The 17832-nt window shown below is 40.9% G+C and overlaps 2 protein-coding genes and 1 long non-coding RNA gene across 12 annotated transcripts in view; 1 reads left to right on the forward strand and 2 right to left on the reverse strand.

Annotated features, from left to right (window-relative positions):
- LOC111274017 (uncharacterized) overlaps positions 1-17832 on the forward strand; it is a 127024-nt gene that overhangs the window by 17543 nt on the left and 91649 nt on the right. The window lies entirely within an intron of this gene.
- On the reverse strand, positions 5763-11859 carry LOC111258536 (uncharacterized). Of its 4 annotated transcripts, none has more exons than XR_015310183.1 (3): positions 10599-11859; positions 8106-8331; positions 5763-6740 (listed from the first exon to the last, which is right to left on the reverse strand). It is a non-coding gene; the product is annotated as an uncharacterized LOC111258536 (long non-coding RNA). The 4 variants fall into 4 exon arrangements; XR_015310181.1 differs by having other exon boundaries at positions 10578-11859; XR_015310184.1 differs by lacking the exon at positions 8106-8331.
- On the reverse strand, positions 13286-15596 carry LOC111258534 (arginine kinase). 2 transcript variants are annotated; one of them, XM_022829901.2, is made up of 2 exons: positions 15488-15596; positions 13286-14643 (listed from the first exon to the last, which is right to left on the reverse strand). In XM_022829901.2, the coding sequence occupies exons 1-2, from the start codon at positions 15496-15498 to the stop codon at positions 13542-13544; spliced, it is 1113 nt and encodes a 370-aa protein (XP_022685636.1). In that variant the 5' UTR covers positions 15499-15596; the 3' UTR covers positions 13286-13541. The 2 variants fall into 2 exon arrangements, with proteins under 2 accessions (XP_022685636.1, XP_086823625.1); XM_086967499.1 differs by lacking the exon at positions 15488-15596 and adding an exon at positions 15291-15463.

The raw sequence follows: 17832 nt of genomic DNA on the forward strand, positions 1-17832 counted from the left end.
GTAGCCGGGCAGTCTCCCGATGTATGCTTTTCATAACATGTTATTTTCCTTGCCATAACATCTCACTGTGAAGATAATTTCTTTTTCAACGAAAGCTTTTTGAAGACCTTCTTGAGCGAATGTCCTGAACATGAATTTAATTCAACATCTGATTATCAGTATTAACTTTTACTAACGGAGTATAAATTCCGCTAACATCTCAGCTACCATCAGGACAACAAAAGCGCAACATTTAAACAAATATCTAACAAAGTTCATTAGTAGTATCGCGAAGATCAGAGCAGCACCATCATCAAAGGCTCTAGTGTGCCAATCTTGTGTCGTAAACCTCTCTAACAATCAAGATGTGAGTCAGTAGACTACAACAAATACAAGGTTTGCCCCATTCGCGTCGTCTCGATGTGCTGTCCTAATGAGCCGCGGTATTTGGGTCATCCGTTTCATCTCTCCAGACGATCATCTTTGAGACAAAGCTGTAGCGCGACGTCAGAAACGATCAAATAATTTCAAGTAGTAAACAAGTCGTCATCTGCCGGGAGGATCTGAACCACGTACAATATTAACGATTAATTGACCTCATTCTGTCTCTTGTAGATTAGCTCGATCGTTTTACAGCCACTGGCTATTGCATGTAGTGCTTTTTTTAATACCTTTCTCTTTACGAATTTACTATAGACGACGTGTGACAACCGCGAAATTTTTCAAAATCAGTTATATAGTCGTGTGTCTAGCAATCTAGCGCTTATTAAAGATGTACCTAGTAAAAGTTCATAGGATCTATTGTTTAGAGGAAGTTATGACACTAACTATGAATCCGTGTATCAGTTCTGATCTATTTCACTAATGTCTTAGCAAATCTAGTATAAATAAATAGACTTTATAGGCATTTTAAAAAGTCAGATGTAGGCCTATCCATTCAGTTCTCAAGAGTTATCCGGCAAAAACGCAATTTTTGCCCTTTTTCAAAGTATAGCCATATCTAATTTTACCTATGATCTTGGCTTACCTGTGAAAAACTAAAAGTAAGAAGTCAAGCTATCTGCTTATTCCCCGGGTTAGTTAATTAGCTGATGAAACCACGTTATTGGGTCGTGAATTAAGTTATGAATCACTAGCTACCACGTGTAGATAAAGGCTTGATAAAACAGTTGCTTCAAAATAAAAAAAAATGTGTTACTGAACTCCGTCATAAGCCTGTGCTTCTATGCTCCACTATACGGTTGCATGTTAAAATTTTTGCTCAACGCCATTTGACTTGCTTGCCGATACGGCTGGTAATAAATCGGCCGACACATGCAATTTACTATATTGACATAATATATTTGATACAGATAGGCTCGATGTATTTTGAAATAATTCGACAAATATACCTTCGTCAGAAGAATATTGTCTGTGGAACTCGTATTATACAAATATGCTGGTGCAATTAAGGCACCACTATGGTAACTTGGAAATGAACTTGTCAGCTCTTCGGATCATTTTGGGGATCCGAGTAGACCGAATATCGAATTTTAAGGCAGCAATGCCCGTTGGGAGATACGTGTTTGCCCTTCTCACTTTGGATCCAATGCTGGCCAAGGTTACCTTGTTATACCACTTCGAGAGAAGAGACGTTTTATTGTCGCATGCCACCTTGCAGGCCATCACGTTCAAAGGCCGAGGCTGTTTAATCTTGTTATCGCCCGATAGAATGACAAGCAGATAGAATGCAAATATGAGAATAGCAAGACTAGTCAGCAGTTAGATAGGCAAATTATTTAAAGCACGGAGGCAAGCTGCCGATAAAGATATTAATAATTAGGTAAATATTGCCATATCGAGTTCGAAGTAGTACATTAAGCATGCTTAGAGATATTTTTCTGGGAACAATTCCCAGTGGATAGTCGCAAATTTGTTTGTCCCTTACGGCATCTTACCTGTAAAATGCCTATTTCTAGGTCTAAGGTATAGGATGATGCAGGCTATTAGCATGCTAGCTTCCGTGTGTCAGTAACAGTGAACACGGCTTGGAGCGATCTTCACACTCGAGAATTAGGGCGAGGAGTTTCAAGCAATTGACTTGAATTGATGAGGCTGTGATAAACAATCGTGAGCGGGTAGACAAGCGAAGTTTTCCACTGAAACAAATAAGTACGTCGCCGATTTCCCGCTTAACGAGGCATTCTTCTATGACGTTGGCTACCTTTTTCCAAACCAATTCTATACGGCGTTACCCAAAAGTAAAACGCACTGAAAAGTTGTTGATAAGTAATAGTAGCCAGGGTTAACACAACAGGACAGCTAGGTTCATAAGCTTTTACAGAATTAAACCTGTACATTTGAAAGGAACATAAACGAATATCTTAGAAAATTGGCGAGAATATCGATTACTTACCTTGTATCTGTCATAACGACAACCAACTAAGCAGAATATTACCTGTTTCCTGTTAGAAAGCACAATACCAGTGGTAGTCCACTAAAGAATCAAAAAGCTAGCCATCTATGACGGTAATGGTATACACTGCCAAGTTTCAATGATTCAATTCAACACAACTGGAATGCCACTCCTTCTTCCCGCAAGTAGGCCAAAGGAATACCTAGGTAGGCCAAGGGTATGTTAGCAAATAAAGCACTTTTTAAACGAGCTGGTGCTAGTGCGAACAGGCCGCTTAAGATTGTTTTTGTTTCACAGTACACTGAAATATATGCGTTGGAACATAACCATAAATAGTAGCTAATGAAGTTCAATGAGCCCGTGGAGTTTTTTTTTTTTTGCTGTAGCCGATAATCCGGTCAATGTCGACAAAACAAAGAACAAAAAACTAGTTGCAGTTGACTAGTCGCAGATAACAGGTTCTATACAGAAATATGATGTCGGCAAACGTAGCCTGACGCTCTAAAATAAAATCCTTTAATTCGACTTTTTCCTTTCATTTGCCTCAATGATACATCCAGGATCGGAAAAATCAGCTTGCTTTCTTAAAGAAAATGGCCTTGTGATCTGACTGACACCAATACAGCGTCTGAGAATTTCTACATGTCAACTGCATTCATTGGAGTGCAATTTTCATAACTGATATTGAATAAATAGATAAGCTGGTTGATAACCTACGGCGCTCGGTTGATTGAGTTCCACTGTGTAACTTCCACCGGCTGGGAACATGATAAGTGCCAAATAGCAATGATGGAAGAAACATTATTTTCCTTTGAATTTGCCATCCCATACAGGTACACGAGCTCACGTTCAAGTTAAACTAGCTAATACAGAAGAATACTTTTCACTTATTTAATTAGATGAATACAACGCGAATTAAACCTACCATGTGCCGTATAGTTGACTGCGGTGGTCGGATCAGAATTTAATCGAGGAATAATCCTATCGAAGAAAAAGGCTGTTCCTCAAGATTCCTTAAGAAGAGTCTGGCGGATAACCTTAGATTAACAACAGTGGCGCCAGTCTCCACCCCGGTGTTGACCTTCGACGTGAACACTTTGTTGCGGTGTGAAAGCATTTTTGTTACTGTCTTTGACGCCGCACGTAACGTCTACGAGGTTTAATTAGGTAACTACAAGATGTCCGACCACATTCAATGCTCGAGTAACGTATCGGTCAGTAGTTCTTTGAACCTGTAATGTTAGCTTTTCTTTCAGTTCATTTATTACCAGAGCTATTATTGAGGTAACGCGGAATTTATACAAGCTAAACAGGGCGTCGCCGGTTTAAAAAGGAATATAATAATCGTGTTAATACTATAATCTGGCAACCAGTATAATCTGACTAATAAATAAATAAATGAGATAATTGTCCAGTACGAGTGAATAAATGGTAACTCAATCAACATGAACAATGGACCGATATTCGAATGCATGGTCCCCAAGTCCGTTGAATTTATACACAAAACCAATAAAGAAATACTCATTGCAGTCAATTTATAACGTAAATGTGTTTGGTAGGTACTGCCCAAGACATGTGACATTCATTCATATATATATATATATAGACCAAACAGAACGTACTAAATTTGGGCGTTAAATAAGTTTCAAACAACTCGTAAGTTTCATTTACCAAACCAAGTGAACGTCACTTTCTAAGGAAATTATCCATTTATATTATAGGATAGTTTGCGTGTTTGCCGGTATGGTGCTATATCCAATAATAGCAGCAGATGACGTTTCGTTGCTTGTATGAGGCAGTAGAGACGGCATCCGGGTCGCTGTAAGCCTTTGGTCTATCAGTAGCCCAAATTGCGACCTTGGAACCTTTACTAAAATAGCACTAATGGACACATCTATGATAGCAAAACCACACTGACTTCGGCTGATCCCCGGATCTGACAACTGTGAGCTATCTCAAGACGGCTATGAGTTGCGATTCGCAACCACAGGTCGCGCCACTGTTTAGTTGCGGCGTTCCTATACAGAAGAAAGATAATCAGAAAGAATATGAATAGATTGTTCAGCTGAAGGCTCCACCCATGAAAAACTATTATAGCGTGTTCCTATCAGACAATTTGAAACTTGCAAAAGCGGAACACGTGCTCCAAGAACAGTAATGCTTCCTATCAAACGGGGTTGACGTTTCCCATCTTTGCTAAGAATTATTGATGCTATGCTCATGTGCCATTTTGGCCAACATGATTTTATTAGCATATGTAAATGCCATCAGTAAAAACAGAACATTTTCTGTCGTTGTACGTGGATGGTCTACATACAGAAGCGTACATTTGCTATTTGTACGCATTGAATATTAATATAAGATCGTGCTTCAATTTAATCAGACGGATAGCATGGTCAGGCCTGCGTGTCGGAGTACGCCTATAGCAACTTTTCACTTAATGCTAAGTGTGAAGGTACAAGTTTGTTTTTTCAGCCAGATGTATTGATGATAGTACATATAATCATAGCTATTAAACTAGCATGGCTCCGCAACGGGTACAGCTTTGCGAATACGCTAACATCTTGTCATACTACGACATGGCTGAGAGTCGGTCTTTATCGACACTGTCGTTTACCTGTCTGGTACTTAAGCAAGCATATTCTTCACGAGGAAGTTTGTTACGAAAAACCCTATTAGTGACCTGTTAGTATATGGAGGCATACCACAGCTTTAATAACCTGATTGAGTCATACGAATTTGTATATTTTCATCTAGACAAACGTTTCCCGGCCCCGTTTCTGTTGTGAGCGAGCATTCAGCAAATAACCAATAGCTAGACCATGTATTTTCTCATTGGCGTAGATTTTAATTCTATTTCGAATAAATGCATAGTAACCATACAAATACGTCCATTTACAATATAGCGATTATTTATCATAGTAGTACAATATATAGTATTCTCTGTTTCTAGCGTAGAAACTATTGACGCAACAGAGCGAGAAATCAAAGGCAAAAGTCGCCGTCTCGTCTGGGCAGCGTCAGTCGGCGACAGAATACCGCCTCCGCAAAAAACCGATGCGTCTGTTAGGACTGATCATCTATTTTTCTGTTTGCGACGAAACTAGAGTTGAATATGCAACACGTTTGACTGCCTTCGGTGTCTACAGACAATTATTTTTAAGAAGAGCAATCATCAACTTAGTAAGGAAAAATCAACATTACGGATTACCAATAAGAGCATTGATATTAACAACGTATTTTGTGATATCATCAAAATCGTTGCGCGGAACGACTGAGTGATGACATAAATTCACTGGTCTGCCGCTTCTTCTATTATTGTACGGGCGCTTACTTCGAGCGAGATTTAATTTGTTTGTTAGTTTATATGATTCAGTAACTAGAAGAATACAGTGTTAGAGAGAAATTTATTTGCCGTACTGCTTAGTTGGTCATTTAAGGATGAGCGTAAAGATGAGACTGCGGCAAAATGGTACATGCTGTTTACTGTGGCCACTGAAGTCGTACGTAGGGTCAATTTTTGCCAGAACGAATGCTCTGGACCGATACAGTTCGCGCGTGCTTCGAGACACGAGCGTGGGCTTTCGTAGTTAGTGGCTGAACGACGAGCACGAGGGGCTGACAACATGAACTGGAAATACGCCAGCGGATATTTACTATAAAGCCGTCTTTAAAGTTTGCTGACATATGTAACGAATGAAAAAAAAAAACTTTAATTTTCTATTTCTTTTATGTAAAATAAAAGCGGTCGGGAGTAGATTTAACTGGGGACCGAACGAAGTTTGGAACCCATTGATTTCGATAGATTTTGCAGCTACCCTCAGTATGACTGAATTTACGAAATCCACTAGTAGAAAAGCGTAATTCTCTGCGAGATTATGTAGTTGGTTGAAGGGCAACTGCGTTGAAAGCAGTTCGTTGTCAAATTACGCTGGAAAGAAAGTCGCACCTGCTTTTCGTGATTAATTCGCGCGGACGCGCTATACCTGTCGTAAGACACCCACATACGCTCGAGTTGGGCGCTTCTTGTTGAAATACGTTTCCGGTACGCGTGATTGATAGTCTTACAGGTACATGAGAAAATTGTTCAGGTCAGCTGTCAGCGTGAGTCTGCTCGAGTAGCTTACGTGATGGTAGGTGTTGAAGCCTTTTCGGTGCAGTTCTAGCGTTCACTGTTTTTAAATTAAAATCAGCTAATCTTTTAGGACAACAAAAAGTTCGTGCCGGATGTATACTTGATACAGGCTAACGCTGGAATAGGTCGCAAATCTGCATCAGTACTCGTGCTTCCGACCTGCGGCATTTCGTCAGCATCAGATACTCGTCAAGAGTACTACCGTTTTATTGTATTGTGTATAATATTAGCCTGAAAAGAAAACATCAAAGGAAACAGTGACGACGGTTATTAATTACTGTTGATGTCACTTGCGGCGACAAGCTGTACTCGAGGCTAAAGTGACTCATTCGAACTAGCTCGTTGAGGATCATCGTGAACGAGGGATGGGGTTCTGGCGTTCAGGTTTTTTTTGACCTGTACTTCACAAGCCTAGCCTGCTAGCCTAAGGAAAGAAGCGTTAAAGCTTACCTAATCTTGGTATCCCTGATAGCGAAAATAACATTAATCGCGCCATGAACATTATCTGATGTGAACTCAAGAATCGGACGGTATTCCGCTATTTATATATCCGATTTTGCCCTTTAAGCCCAAATTTTTTACACGCTTGCTGCCGTATGCTTCGCTAAATCATGTTTAGTAGCTCATAAATCTAATAAGACTCTCAGTGTGTGTAAAGAGTTAATGAAGTACACATTAAACCAAAAATATTCATGCCCGTTATTGCCATCTTGAATTTAATAAATCATTTTCAAAATGCTTTGCTGGTCCGTATCTACATCTATGTAAATTAATGCAAAACACGAACGCCAAAGAATACCGTAACTCACAGACGTTTAAACAAACAGCAGATTCACTGCAAATACTACGCACGTAGCGATTTACATCGAAGCAAGGCATGTAACTATATATATCCTTCTGAGCAATATCGAAAAAAAACTAGAGAAGAACCTTTATATAATAGCTAGCATTGGGTAATCTTTACGCAATGCCATATAGATGTGTATATATATAAAACTGGGCTTATTTATAGCGCGGTCTGTGTATAAGTATAGCATTGGCGCGCTTCGGTATTATCGAACGTGCGGGAATAACACTGTTCTCCATCGAATATCGTCGTCTTTCAACCAGGTCGCGTCTATCTGCCGCATCGTGCTCGCTTAGCTCGTCTAGGCAGGGCCAAGTTAACTGTAGGGTGGCGTTTATTTCAACAATTGTACGAACTGGCGCTGTTGTAAGACATTGTTCTGTGCAATGGCGCTATTTAAAACCTCTCAGCAAATGACGGATCCCAGCTGGATCGACTGATCGGACTGATTGGATAACTAACTAACGCATGCTTATGGTCGTATTGACCGTGTGATCCATCGTGAGCGACAGCAGAAGGAAGTAGAATAATCGAACTCCTGGATATTTGTACATGTACAACCATGTCCTCTCCAGTTTTTTAACCTTCGGACCTTACTTGATTGATTTCACTAAGGGAACCCAATCGTTTCACGATTTGTCATTTGAGTCAATGAAAAATAAAGTAAATTAGATTAGGTTAGGACACGGTAGCTAACCTATAAAACCACAGAAAGCTCCTAAGTGACTGCATATTTAATGTTCGCTTACGACGTGAAGTGATCTGACGAAGACTTTCTCCGATGGGTAGATTCGGCTGCGGACAAACTGTAATGGTAGGCCTCAAGGTTTATGACAAGCAAGCGACTGATTGACAAACCTCATTTGCTTTTGTCCCACCTGCATTTGTTGGCGAAGACAGAAGCGTCGAAAAATGGCGACCTGCAAAGTGCCTTCTCCGATGGGAACTAAACTGGGTCGCGGCGATTTCTGTAAACTGATAGAAAACCAATGCAAGGGCTTTTCGAGTCGGCTCAACTTTTAAGGTAGTCAAAGATATATTTTACTCATAGAGACTATGACCCGCTGGCAACGGTCCAGTGAAAACAAAACGTTTTAACCTTTCAGTCAGATATACGATTGGCATTTTTTTTATTAAACGCTTTAACGAAACGCTAATCTAGCGTAAAAATGTTCGCAGTTAATGAAAGGGGCATTTATTATCATGAGCTAGACATATATCTTTGTTCAGATTCGAGCAACCCGTTACTTAACGCCGTTGCGATGGGTACTGTTGCTGTATTATCAATAGTCATCTTTGATAGCTCTATAGAGAGTTGGATAGAATAAATAAATGCCATTCAATCATCACAGTACCCAAAAGCCGCTAATATAATAAATCTACCGGCTATTATTAAATTCGCGAAGAGTGCATGCTTCGTACACGCTGATCGCGCAGCGGCATAACACGCCTGCAATGATACAATCAATCCTCACTACTCCAGTTGGAACTCATTGCTTCACGCAGGGCGAAAGAGACCGATTCGTGTATTGTATATACGAATCGCTCTATTGGACAACAAAAACCAAGATAACAGACGTAACTAATATGTGTTTTCTAACAAATTACCCTGTAGCCGTAATAGCATCTGTTCGGAAGTGGCGTTATTTATTTAATTTCTCTTCGTTCAACGATAAAGCAACCAGTTGAAATGTTTTCCAATTTGAATTTTCGAAAATCTCCAATTATCTTATCGTAAAAATCGCTAGTAAAAGCTTCATTTGAACCTTTGTGACGGACGCAACCATCTACCGATAGGCGCTAAAGTTAAAACCTGTAGAACTAATCAGTGAAATAAATCGCATTTTTTTAAAGTTCTACTGAGACTGTTTCACATAGAGGTTTCGTCTATGAGGGCGTTTCAGAACGTTTTATGATTTCGGTAGAAGACAATGTATGTCTGTTCGTTTTCTGCTCATAAGGCACAAGTCTAAATTCATCGCATGGTGTTGTTATCAGAAGCGCGTTCCATGATCTAATGATTAAGGCATTTAATAGGGGCAGAGAAGATAGCACTTCAAAGAGGATAAATAACTAAGCCTAATAACGCTATGATTATGTGTGTTGTTTATTTGGGCGCGCACACAATTACGCTGCAGACTCTAGCTGTTATTCGCAGACGAGGCCCTTTCTCTACGCGTTCACAGATGTTTCCATTGATTTCTGTGTCTATAAAGCACCGTGTACATGCGATAGATTTCCAGCTAGAGTTATATCCTAATAGTCGGCCATAAATATAGTGAATAATCTAGAAAAACATACTTCCTAAGCAAGCCGACGGAACAGCTGGATCTTTGTGGTGCTAGCGAGGTCACTGGTGTTTGACTCGTTTGGCCTTTAGGAAGGCTTTTTGTTGTTTGGTATGGAATGATTGCGTTGAGACGCACCTGTTATTGTTGTTATGACGCTCAGCTCTCCCCCAGCTTAGACGGACCGCTCTTTAGCAAGTTCGTAGCGTTGCAATAGCCCTCAAGGCAGCTACTGCCACTATTGAAATATGGGTTAGTTTTCTGAAGATCTTTGTTATGATTTTACCAAATTAGACGAATTCATTCAGTCGTGTTAATCAGCGTAACAATTTCATCACCTGGCCTTTTGAAAACGAATTTAATTTTTACCCCCTTGGATACCTGCGTAAGAAGTCACAATTCGTATATATGAAAGATATCACTGCAATGTGTTTTCCATACAGTAGGTGTAATAGATACGAAGCAAAAGTTAAACTTTATAACAGTATATTAAAGCTATCCGGTGAACGACTGATGGAAACGAAAAGAGTTCAGATATTACATTTCGGTCCTTTACATAGCAACCAGTCCATTCACACAAACTGAGCGCTTTTTCCCCTGAGCTTTTTATATTCTTTGTCCTTCGTAAACGACAGGTTGCACGAGCAAGCTTAACAATACGAGCAATGTAACAAATATGCTTTCCCAATGACGACACAGCATATCTATACACAGATATAGCTCTTCTACTGTGGCAATCCCTGCGTACCAGATATATTATCGGAAGACAAAAGTTTTACAACCGGTTTGTGGGTTAATCGTTAAGAACATAGTATTGTAGGTTCGAGTCTGGCAGATCAAACGTAAGTAGGATGAATCTATGATGAGACTCTTATTGCAGGCAAGAACCAACTGCTGACGCCGGCATGGTTGCCTAGCGCTGTTAAGGCTTACCCTTCATTCTATTGACATTACTTTTAGAAGCGACATAGAAAGCTGACGTTCGCGCTAGTAGCGCGTGCGGCTACGGTTCCAGTGTGTCCGCAAAGGCCGCGACAGCACAGCTTTAACCGGCTCGGTAGACCACCCGACTCAGATCGGGTGTTATCGTCGCTGTCATATGTGTCGTCTTTTCCGATCTTCCTCCGTTCGTTCAGTCAACCAATGGTGCCACCACAGTCGTGCGTAGCACGATCACCGCAAATCGACGGAAGCCCACCACAGCCAGCCAGGCTCACGAACTCATCAGCTTTGAGATGGCCTACTCTCCGCATCCGGCTGGCCAGCAACTACTACCGATACTGCGTCGCAAGCATACTATCCAGCTCATGTAACATGCTTCTGTTTACGTTCTGCTTGTGTCGATTAGCAACAATCATTTGTTTGCGAAAGGCTCCTCTCTTTCTCTCCCCCTGTTACTTCATCTTCTGCTTCCTTAGTATGTCTGGTTGAAAAATGGCACCGAGCGACGCTTGCGATTGCAGACGTTTTTCGGGGCTGACAAACCTATATCGGATGAGGCCTGGGTTAATAGGCACCGGTATAAGTTGCCGGTAACAGCTGCTAGGTGTATATATGCATGTACATATATATATATGTATACATATCTGCACGCCACTATGCACGGTTGTGTAGACAGGACACAATGAGCGATTGGCGAACAGAAAGCTTGACTTGTACGCCTACTTAACACAGAAAGCACCGGCTGCCTAGCCACTAGAAGGTAACAACAACAGCAGCTGAATGTGAATAAGCAGCGGCCATGACGAGTCTCGCTACCGAGCTGATTTATTCCTTAAATGAGATTGACAGGTTTTTTTCGACACAGACATCGCTGCTACCAAAATGGAAACCTGCTAAATGGCTTATATGAACGCTCATTCCTTGAGAGGAAACGTTTTGTGAAAACAGGCGAGGTCCCCTTCAGAGAATAGCACGATTGCAATAGCTGTTGCTTTATCACACCGTACTTTTTAGGGTAGGAATTTGTGTGCCTTCAAACGGCCAGGCCGTCTACATTCCAATAGTTCAACAAAGCAAGACACACACAGGCCTATTAGTTCGAAATGACAAACACTGGACGCCGGAATGAAGCAGTAGTTCACCGCATTTGTCTGTAGCCAAACAGGCGACCAAAAGAGCTAAGCACTGCACGATAAGTTCGACCTACCACAAATAACTTCAACATCGGGGTATTTGTTGACTACATACGAGCGTACCTTAAACAACTATATCCTTCTTTCTAGAGTCCTAAACATGCGGGCATATTTGGTCAGAAACCCGGCAATACACTCATCACTAGATCATGCTCGCTCGCCGACTGCGTTGAATGATCCTGATGACACGAAAAGAAACCGCATTCGGCCATAAGACGAAAACAAGAAGCGGAATATCGAAAAGTGGATGCAATTCAACACGGAAATCGCTGGGCCCTTCGCAGATGATTCTTAGCGTGTCAGCTTAAGCAAAACGAAAACAGGCCGGACACGAAAAAATGTTGTAGGTATATTAATAGGATTGAATGCAATAATAATAGAATGAGAGAGCTTGAAGAATTTAAAAAATCGCCAGAGTTTAAGAGCCGAGAGGCCAGTCAAATCTTGTAAATGATATTCGTGAAATTCTACTGAAGAGACACAGTGTGACGTAAGTATCCAGGATTTAGAAAACCCGCCGTAAGTTACGCACACTCAAGTTCCAAAAGGGGATACTCTCGAACTGCACATAGGCAGAATGAATTCGTATGTGATTTTTTTCTTAAAATTAAAAAAAAAATTTTGTTATACCGTTAGTGTGACTTCTTGTTGACCTAACGCTAGGTTGCTCAGTATGACTTTTCTGAAATATCAATAAATATATATATGGGGTTTACCCTGCATTCACTGTAATTTGCCTTACGGTTTTCATTGAGTGCAGACGTGAACATTTTGCCGAAGAAGATGACCATATCACCTCAAGGAAAAAGTGTACGTATCTTAATGTCGCTGACAGTGAGCTGGCCAGATCAACGTCTGGCCAGCCGTTACCGAACCATGTTGGATTCAGAAAACAGGGGAGCCAGCAAGAGATGCTACCGCTATAGGGCGTGCATCTACAAGAACGACTAACACGATCTCGCTATAGTACTAAGGTAATCGGCTGCAAGAACATGTAATTGTCTTCAACAATGTGTGCGCTCTTTTTAAAATGCTTTTTTGGCCAATACAGGTAAAGGCAGGTGATGCCCAGAGCATTACCATCCTACATGACGTTGTCATTCATCAACACTCGACGCACTCATTGGAACTAACTTGTACATTGTTTTGTTATAATAATAACTGGTGCGGATAATTACGTTTTTACCAAGTCGTATATAAACACATTCGTGCAGTCGGATTCTAGAAAAAAATCCATCGGTGTCTAAACTAATATCTTGTTTAGCGTAGTAAAACGTAGTCAGTATAAAATGTATACCGACATATTAGATGGGAGTGTGAAAAAAAAGGCCACGTGTGATCAACTGAAGTAATACGCCGTTTTAATAAATAAAAATTACCTATTACCTTTATTCTGCACATTGTCGAGTTGAATTACTATGACAAACTCAAAACAAAGATATCAACTGAAGTAATGAATTACTATGACAAACTCAAAACAAAGATATCAACTGAAGTAATACGCCGTTTTAATAAATAAAAATTACCTATTACCTTTATTCTGCACATTGTCGAGTTGAATTACTATGACAAACTCAAAACAAAGATACACATATGCCTATTAAATTAACCTCATCCTAGCATATCCCTTTCGCTTCTATCGCATATTTTCCCTATCTCGATATCCATATCTCGATAAATAATTTTTACTTTTTGTTAAAGGAGACCAAATTCTGTCTTAATAATAAACGTGATAGATTTGAACGAAAAACATGCGACAGTCCTATTTGAGATCCTGCTCCTTCTTGATTAGCTCCAGGACACCCTCTTGCATTTCTATTACAGCTTGGAACTCTGTGACTCCCAATCGTCGTTTATTTGAGATGTCGTACACACCGTCTTTTGATTCCGTATGCTCACCATGGGTGCCGCGAACCTGCAGGTGGTATTTCGCTGCAATATCTTCGAGTTGTTGGCGATTAGCGCCCAGCTTCGGTAATCTGACATGTACTGAAGCACGTATTGTCGTGCCAAGATTCGTCGGACAGAAAGTCACCCAGCCGAGACGGGAATCGTGCACAAATGGAAGAGATTTTTCAAGCGTTTTGACGGCGGCTACCAGTCGGGAGTAGATCGTCTTAAGATCGCCTCCCTTCTGCATGGAGATAATTCGCACGTGGTCCTCTTCGCCGACCCAGACCACAAAAGTTTTTCCCTCGTTGAGATAGATGCCACGACCATTTGGCCAGTATCGACATGCATTAGCCGCCTGCAGGAAACGATCCCCTTCCTTGAACAGGTAGTGGTCGTTGATCAGCTGTTCTTTCGTGCTGCTAGACATGTCAGTAAGACTGTAATATTTGCCCTTGAGCTCCCCTTCGAGCTGATTCAGCGCGGCGGAGACGTCAGACTCCAAACGTTTGTACTGATCTTCTGTCATACACGGGTTCAGAGGAAACAAATTTATCGAGCGGCCACAACGCACTCGGGTTGAAATAACGTACTTTCCGGTTGGGTCCAAGTTCACGAATTTCTCCATGTCGCCATAAACCGTTGCAGGATGGTGGTCTTCAGGCTTGAAGCCAGCGTGGTACTCCTCGATGATAGGGTCAAACAGCTCCTTAAAAACGGTGTAGCTCTCGGTATCCGGCGCGTACACGCCGATGCTTGAGTCGAGATTGGCAAAGCCAGATTGAACCACGTCGAGAAGAGTGGCACCCATTGAAGTCTTACGTAGCTTGAGTTTGTCGAATACCTCTCGTGTCAGATGCTTCTTCAGCAATGACTTGCATTCTTGGCTTTTTTGAAGTTTTTGAAAGCCTTCTTCGAGCTTTTTGAGAGTTTCAGCTGGAACGACTTCTACAGCCGGAGATGCTGTCTGAGGTCTGGTGGAACAAAAGTAACTCTTTAATTACACAGGTAGAGCAGCAAAGGTAACACTAATATCATAAACAAGGATATTGTTAATCTTGCTTTTAAGATTTTTGCTAACGGCCTTGATGTACAAAGGCTTATGTTGACAGTTTGTTTAGTAGATGATACAATGCTTAAAAGCTACTGTCTTAATTTACCGAAAATTAGGGAATGGTCTATATTGTTAAGGCCTTACAATATCAACACAACGTGGGCAGGCACGTCGTTGTTCCATTGAATAATTACGTGCATATTCTTTCCAAGAGAAGTGAACTATTGCTGTTGTCGACCGATTCAGGTAATGGCAAATTATGTCTCTATCTTACCTATAATCGCTTAATTAGCGCTTGTCTAACATAGAAATTACTGTATCGTTTATTCTTTAACTATAATTAATAGCTACAATGACTACGATTTGAGACCTCTGGTGCTGAATGGAATAGGCTTAATTAATAATAATTAATTATAATAAAGATTTGCATCGCACAGTGATTGACATAACCTAGTAATAGAAAGCATAAGGAAGAACCGTATAAGGGCCGAAAAAAATAGCAGAGACACATTGAAATTGTACGTGTTATCAAACATTTCATTCATAGTAAAACCTTATCTTACGCACCAGCTTATTGAAGCCACTTTGCACCGACTATTCATACAACCTTCGCACCTAAGGATAAATTCCGCGTCCTTCACCCACTAGTGCATTAGCAACAAACGAAGACAAATAAGTAAGTAACAGTTGTCGTCGAATTTCAAGTTAGTCACAGCAATTCCAAGAAGCCCGAATTTTATCTATTCTGTAAAATCTCCACTTACACCGTGTCCATGACGTAGATGCGTCAGTTCGAAGCGATCGGTTACAACTAAATAGCGTTCTCATCAATCGTTTACAAAGAATCAAAGCAAGCTCAGATGACCCAGATAAACGTCCCAGTCATCTTACAGGTGCACGACATGCATGATACGTGCCATGTGTACCTCGCCTAGTGAAGTTGCATTACGCATCACAAAGTCCATTGTCAAAACGTCGAGTATGCTCGTGCGTAAATCGAGTTCACTGACTTATGCAATGTGCAAACGTTCCTTAATTTAAAAGATCCCTAATACGTTTGTCTTCGCAAACATGGAGGCAAATGTGCCTATTTTATGTTGAATTCGACTAATCGCTCTAAGACATGCCCCAAGTATGATAAGACAGAAACGATCATTTTTTCACCACTAGAAGATAGTACATGGTTGCTAACGAGCAAGTGTAGTCTAATCGATAAACGCTCTCATATCACCCACGATAATAATAATCTATGTGCATACCTTTCATATAGATATTTTTATAGATAGATATTTCATTCAGACATATACCTTTCATGAGGATCTAACAGTATGCATACCCAATTTAATTTTTAGAGAAATTTGGTAGTAACGATAGAAATACTATCAAATGCAGGCTCTTTTTCCATAGCCACAACAATCCTAGCAATAACTGTCCGACAAGGAACTCGTTGCCGCGAAACTACGCTACTAAAAAACAGCACTAACAAACAAGGCTGAGAGAAGTGTTAATTCTAGTCTTGACTGCTATGCTGGTTGCAGTTCAGATCGGCCATTAGTGAAATAATAAAGTCCCGTGATAGCTTAGTGGGCAACGTATTTGCTCTCAAGTCTTAGGGGCACATTGTGGTCTAGATTCGAACCCAAGCATAGACAGGCTTCGTTTCATGCTGGGAGTCAGCCGTCTGCCTGATGGAACGCCTAACGGCGATACCGGGCATCAAGCTTAAAACATAGAGGCCATTATTGAAAGAGGAATATATGTATTTTCATTGGGCCTGATCCTTCACTGACTTTCTGGCTAACAGCGCCCCGCATGTCTTGTCTCCGCATGCAGCGATGAGATCATTCATCGACATTAACAGGCAGCTAGTGTTTAGCGTGTTTCGCATTGTGCTTGTTGTTGCTGCTTCTCTGTGATGTAAATGTGAGCCTCGACAACGTGTATCATGCCCATGATAAAGGCATGAGAAACGTATTTGACGTTAGAGGGTAGCGAAGCGGGCTTTTCGAACGAACGAGTTAATACTTGCTAACTGACCATCCGGCCAGTCAACCAACCATCAGTCGCGCAGTGAAACCGGAGTCCGCGTGCGGGAACGTAAAGCTATCGTAAAAAGCACCGTATGCATGTATTAACAATTATATATATATATATATATTAATAATCTGGCCACCGCCGCCTCTCGCGGCGCCATTTTTTTTTGTCTTTTTTAGTGATTCTTGTTTCTGTTCTTAAAAAAGAGAGGGAGAATTATATGTAAAGAGAAAATAAATAGGTGCGATTTGTTTTCATATGCATAATCCATACGTTTTGGAAGGTACCCTCTAGGCAAGGATGTCGCTGGTGCCTATAACGGAATGGCCATGTCGCGTGTGTCTGCGTCGTTCATCATCGCATATGATCTGTGACCACGAGTAATCCATTTGTCGCACGTGAAACCGCACCTGGCAGCGACATTGCGTAGAAATGGTTGAGAAAGGAATGGCTTGGAGAAGAAATAAAGAAAATGGAACGAGGTGTTTTTGTAGGAGAAACATCAATGATTTACCCTGTCGTGGCCGGTTTACGCTTCAGAAACTAAGAGTTGTGAACTAGGTCATGCAAATTGCTACAAGCAATCATAGTACTATGAATGGCACCTTACAATAGAAATAATAAATTAGATTTTGTTCTTAAAAATGCCTAGATAGCGAAACGTGTTTGTTCCACATGAGTAAACTTTAAAATTAAATAAATGCTAGAAAGAAACCGGTAGCCTAGGAGGACGGTAACCCGTCTTTTTCGAGGTTAACTATTTCAATGTCGATTTTAATTACTTGAGCACACTATTAAAAAACCTCACTGTCTGTGCAGACCCTGAGTCTCCATGCAATGATTTTGTCTTTACAGTTACTATCCCGTTTTCCTGGTGTAGCCATATAATCGTAGCTATGACTTGCTCTGATTGGCATTGGAAACAAGATGTTGTTCAGAGAATGTAAAGCCTTTGCTACAACAATGTGCAGCTGTTGCCACACGCAGGCTCCTTCTCGTTAGGACGCGATAGAATGCCTGTTGTTTGTGTCCCGCCTGAGTGCTGGTGTCAGAAGGGCTTACGTCGTGTTATTTA

This window comes from Varroa jacobsoni, unplaced genomic scaffold (genome assembly GCF_002532875.2).
Source record: "Varroa jacobsoni isolate VJ856 unplaced genomic scaffold, vjacob_1.0 scaffold_244, whole genome shotgun sequence".
NCBI lineage: Eukaryota > Metazoa > Arthropoda > Arachnida > Mesostigmata > Varroidae > Varroa > Varroa jacobsoni.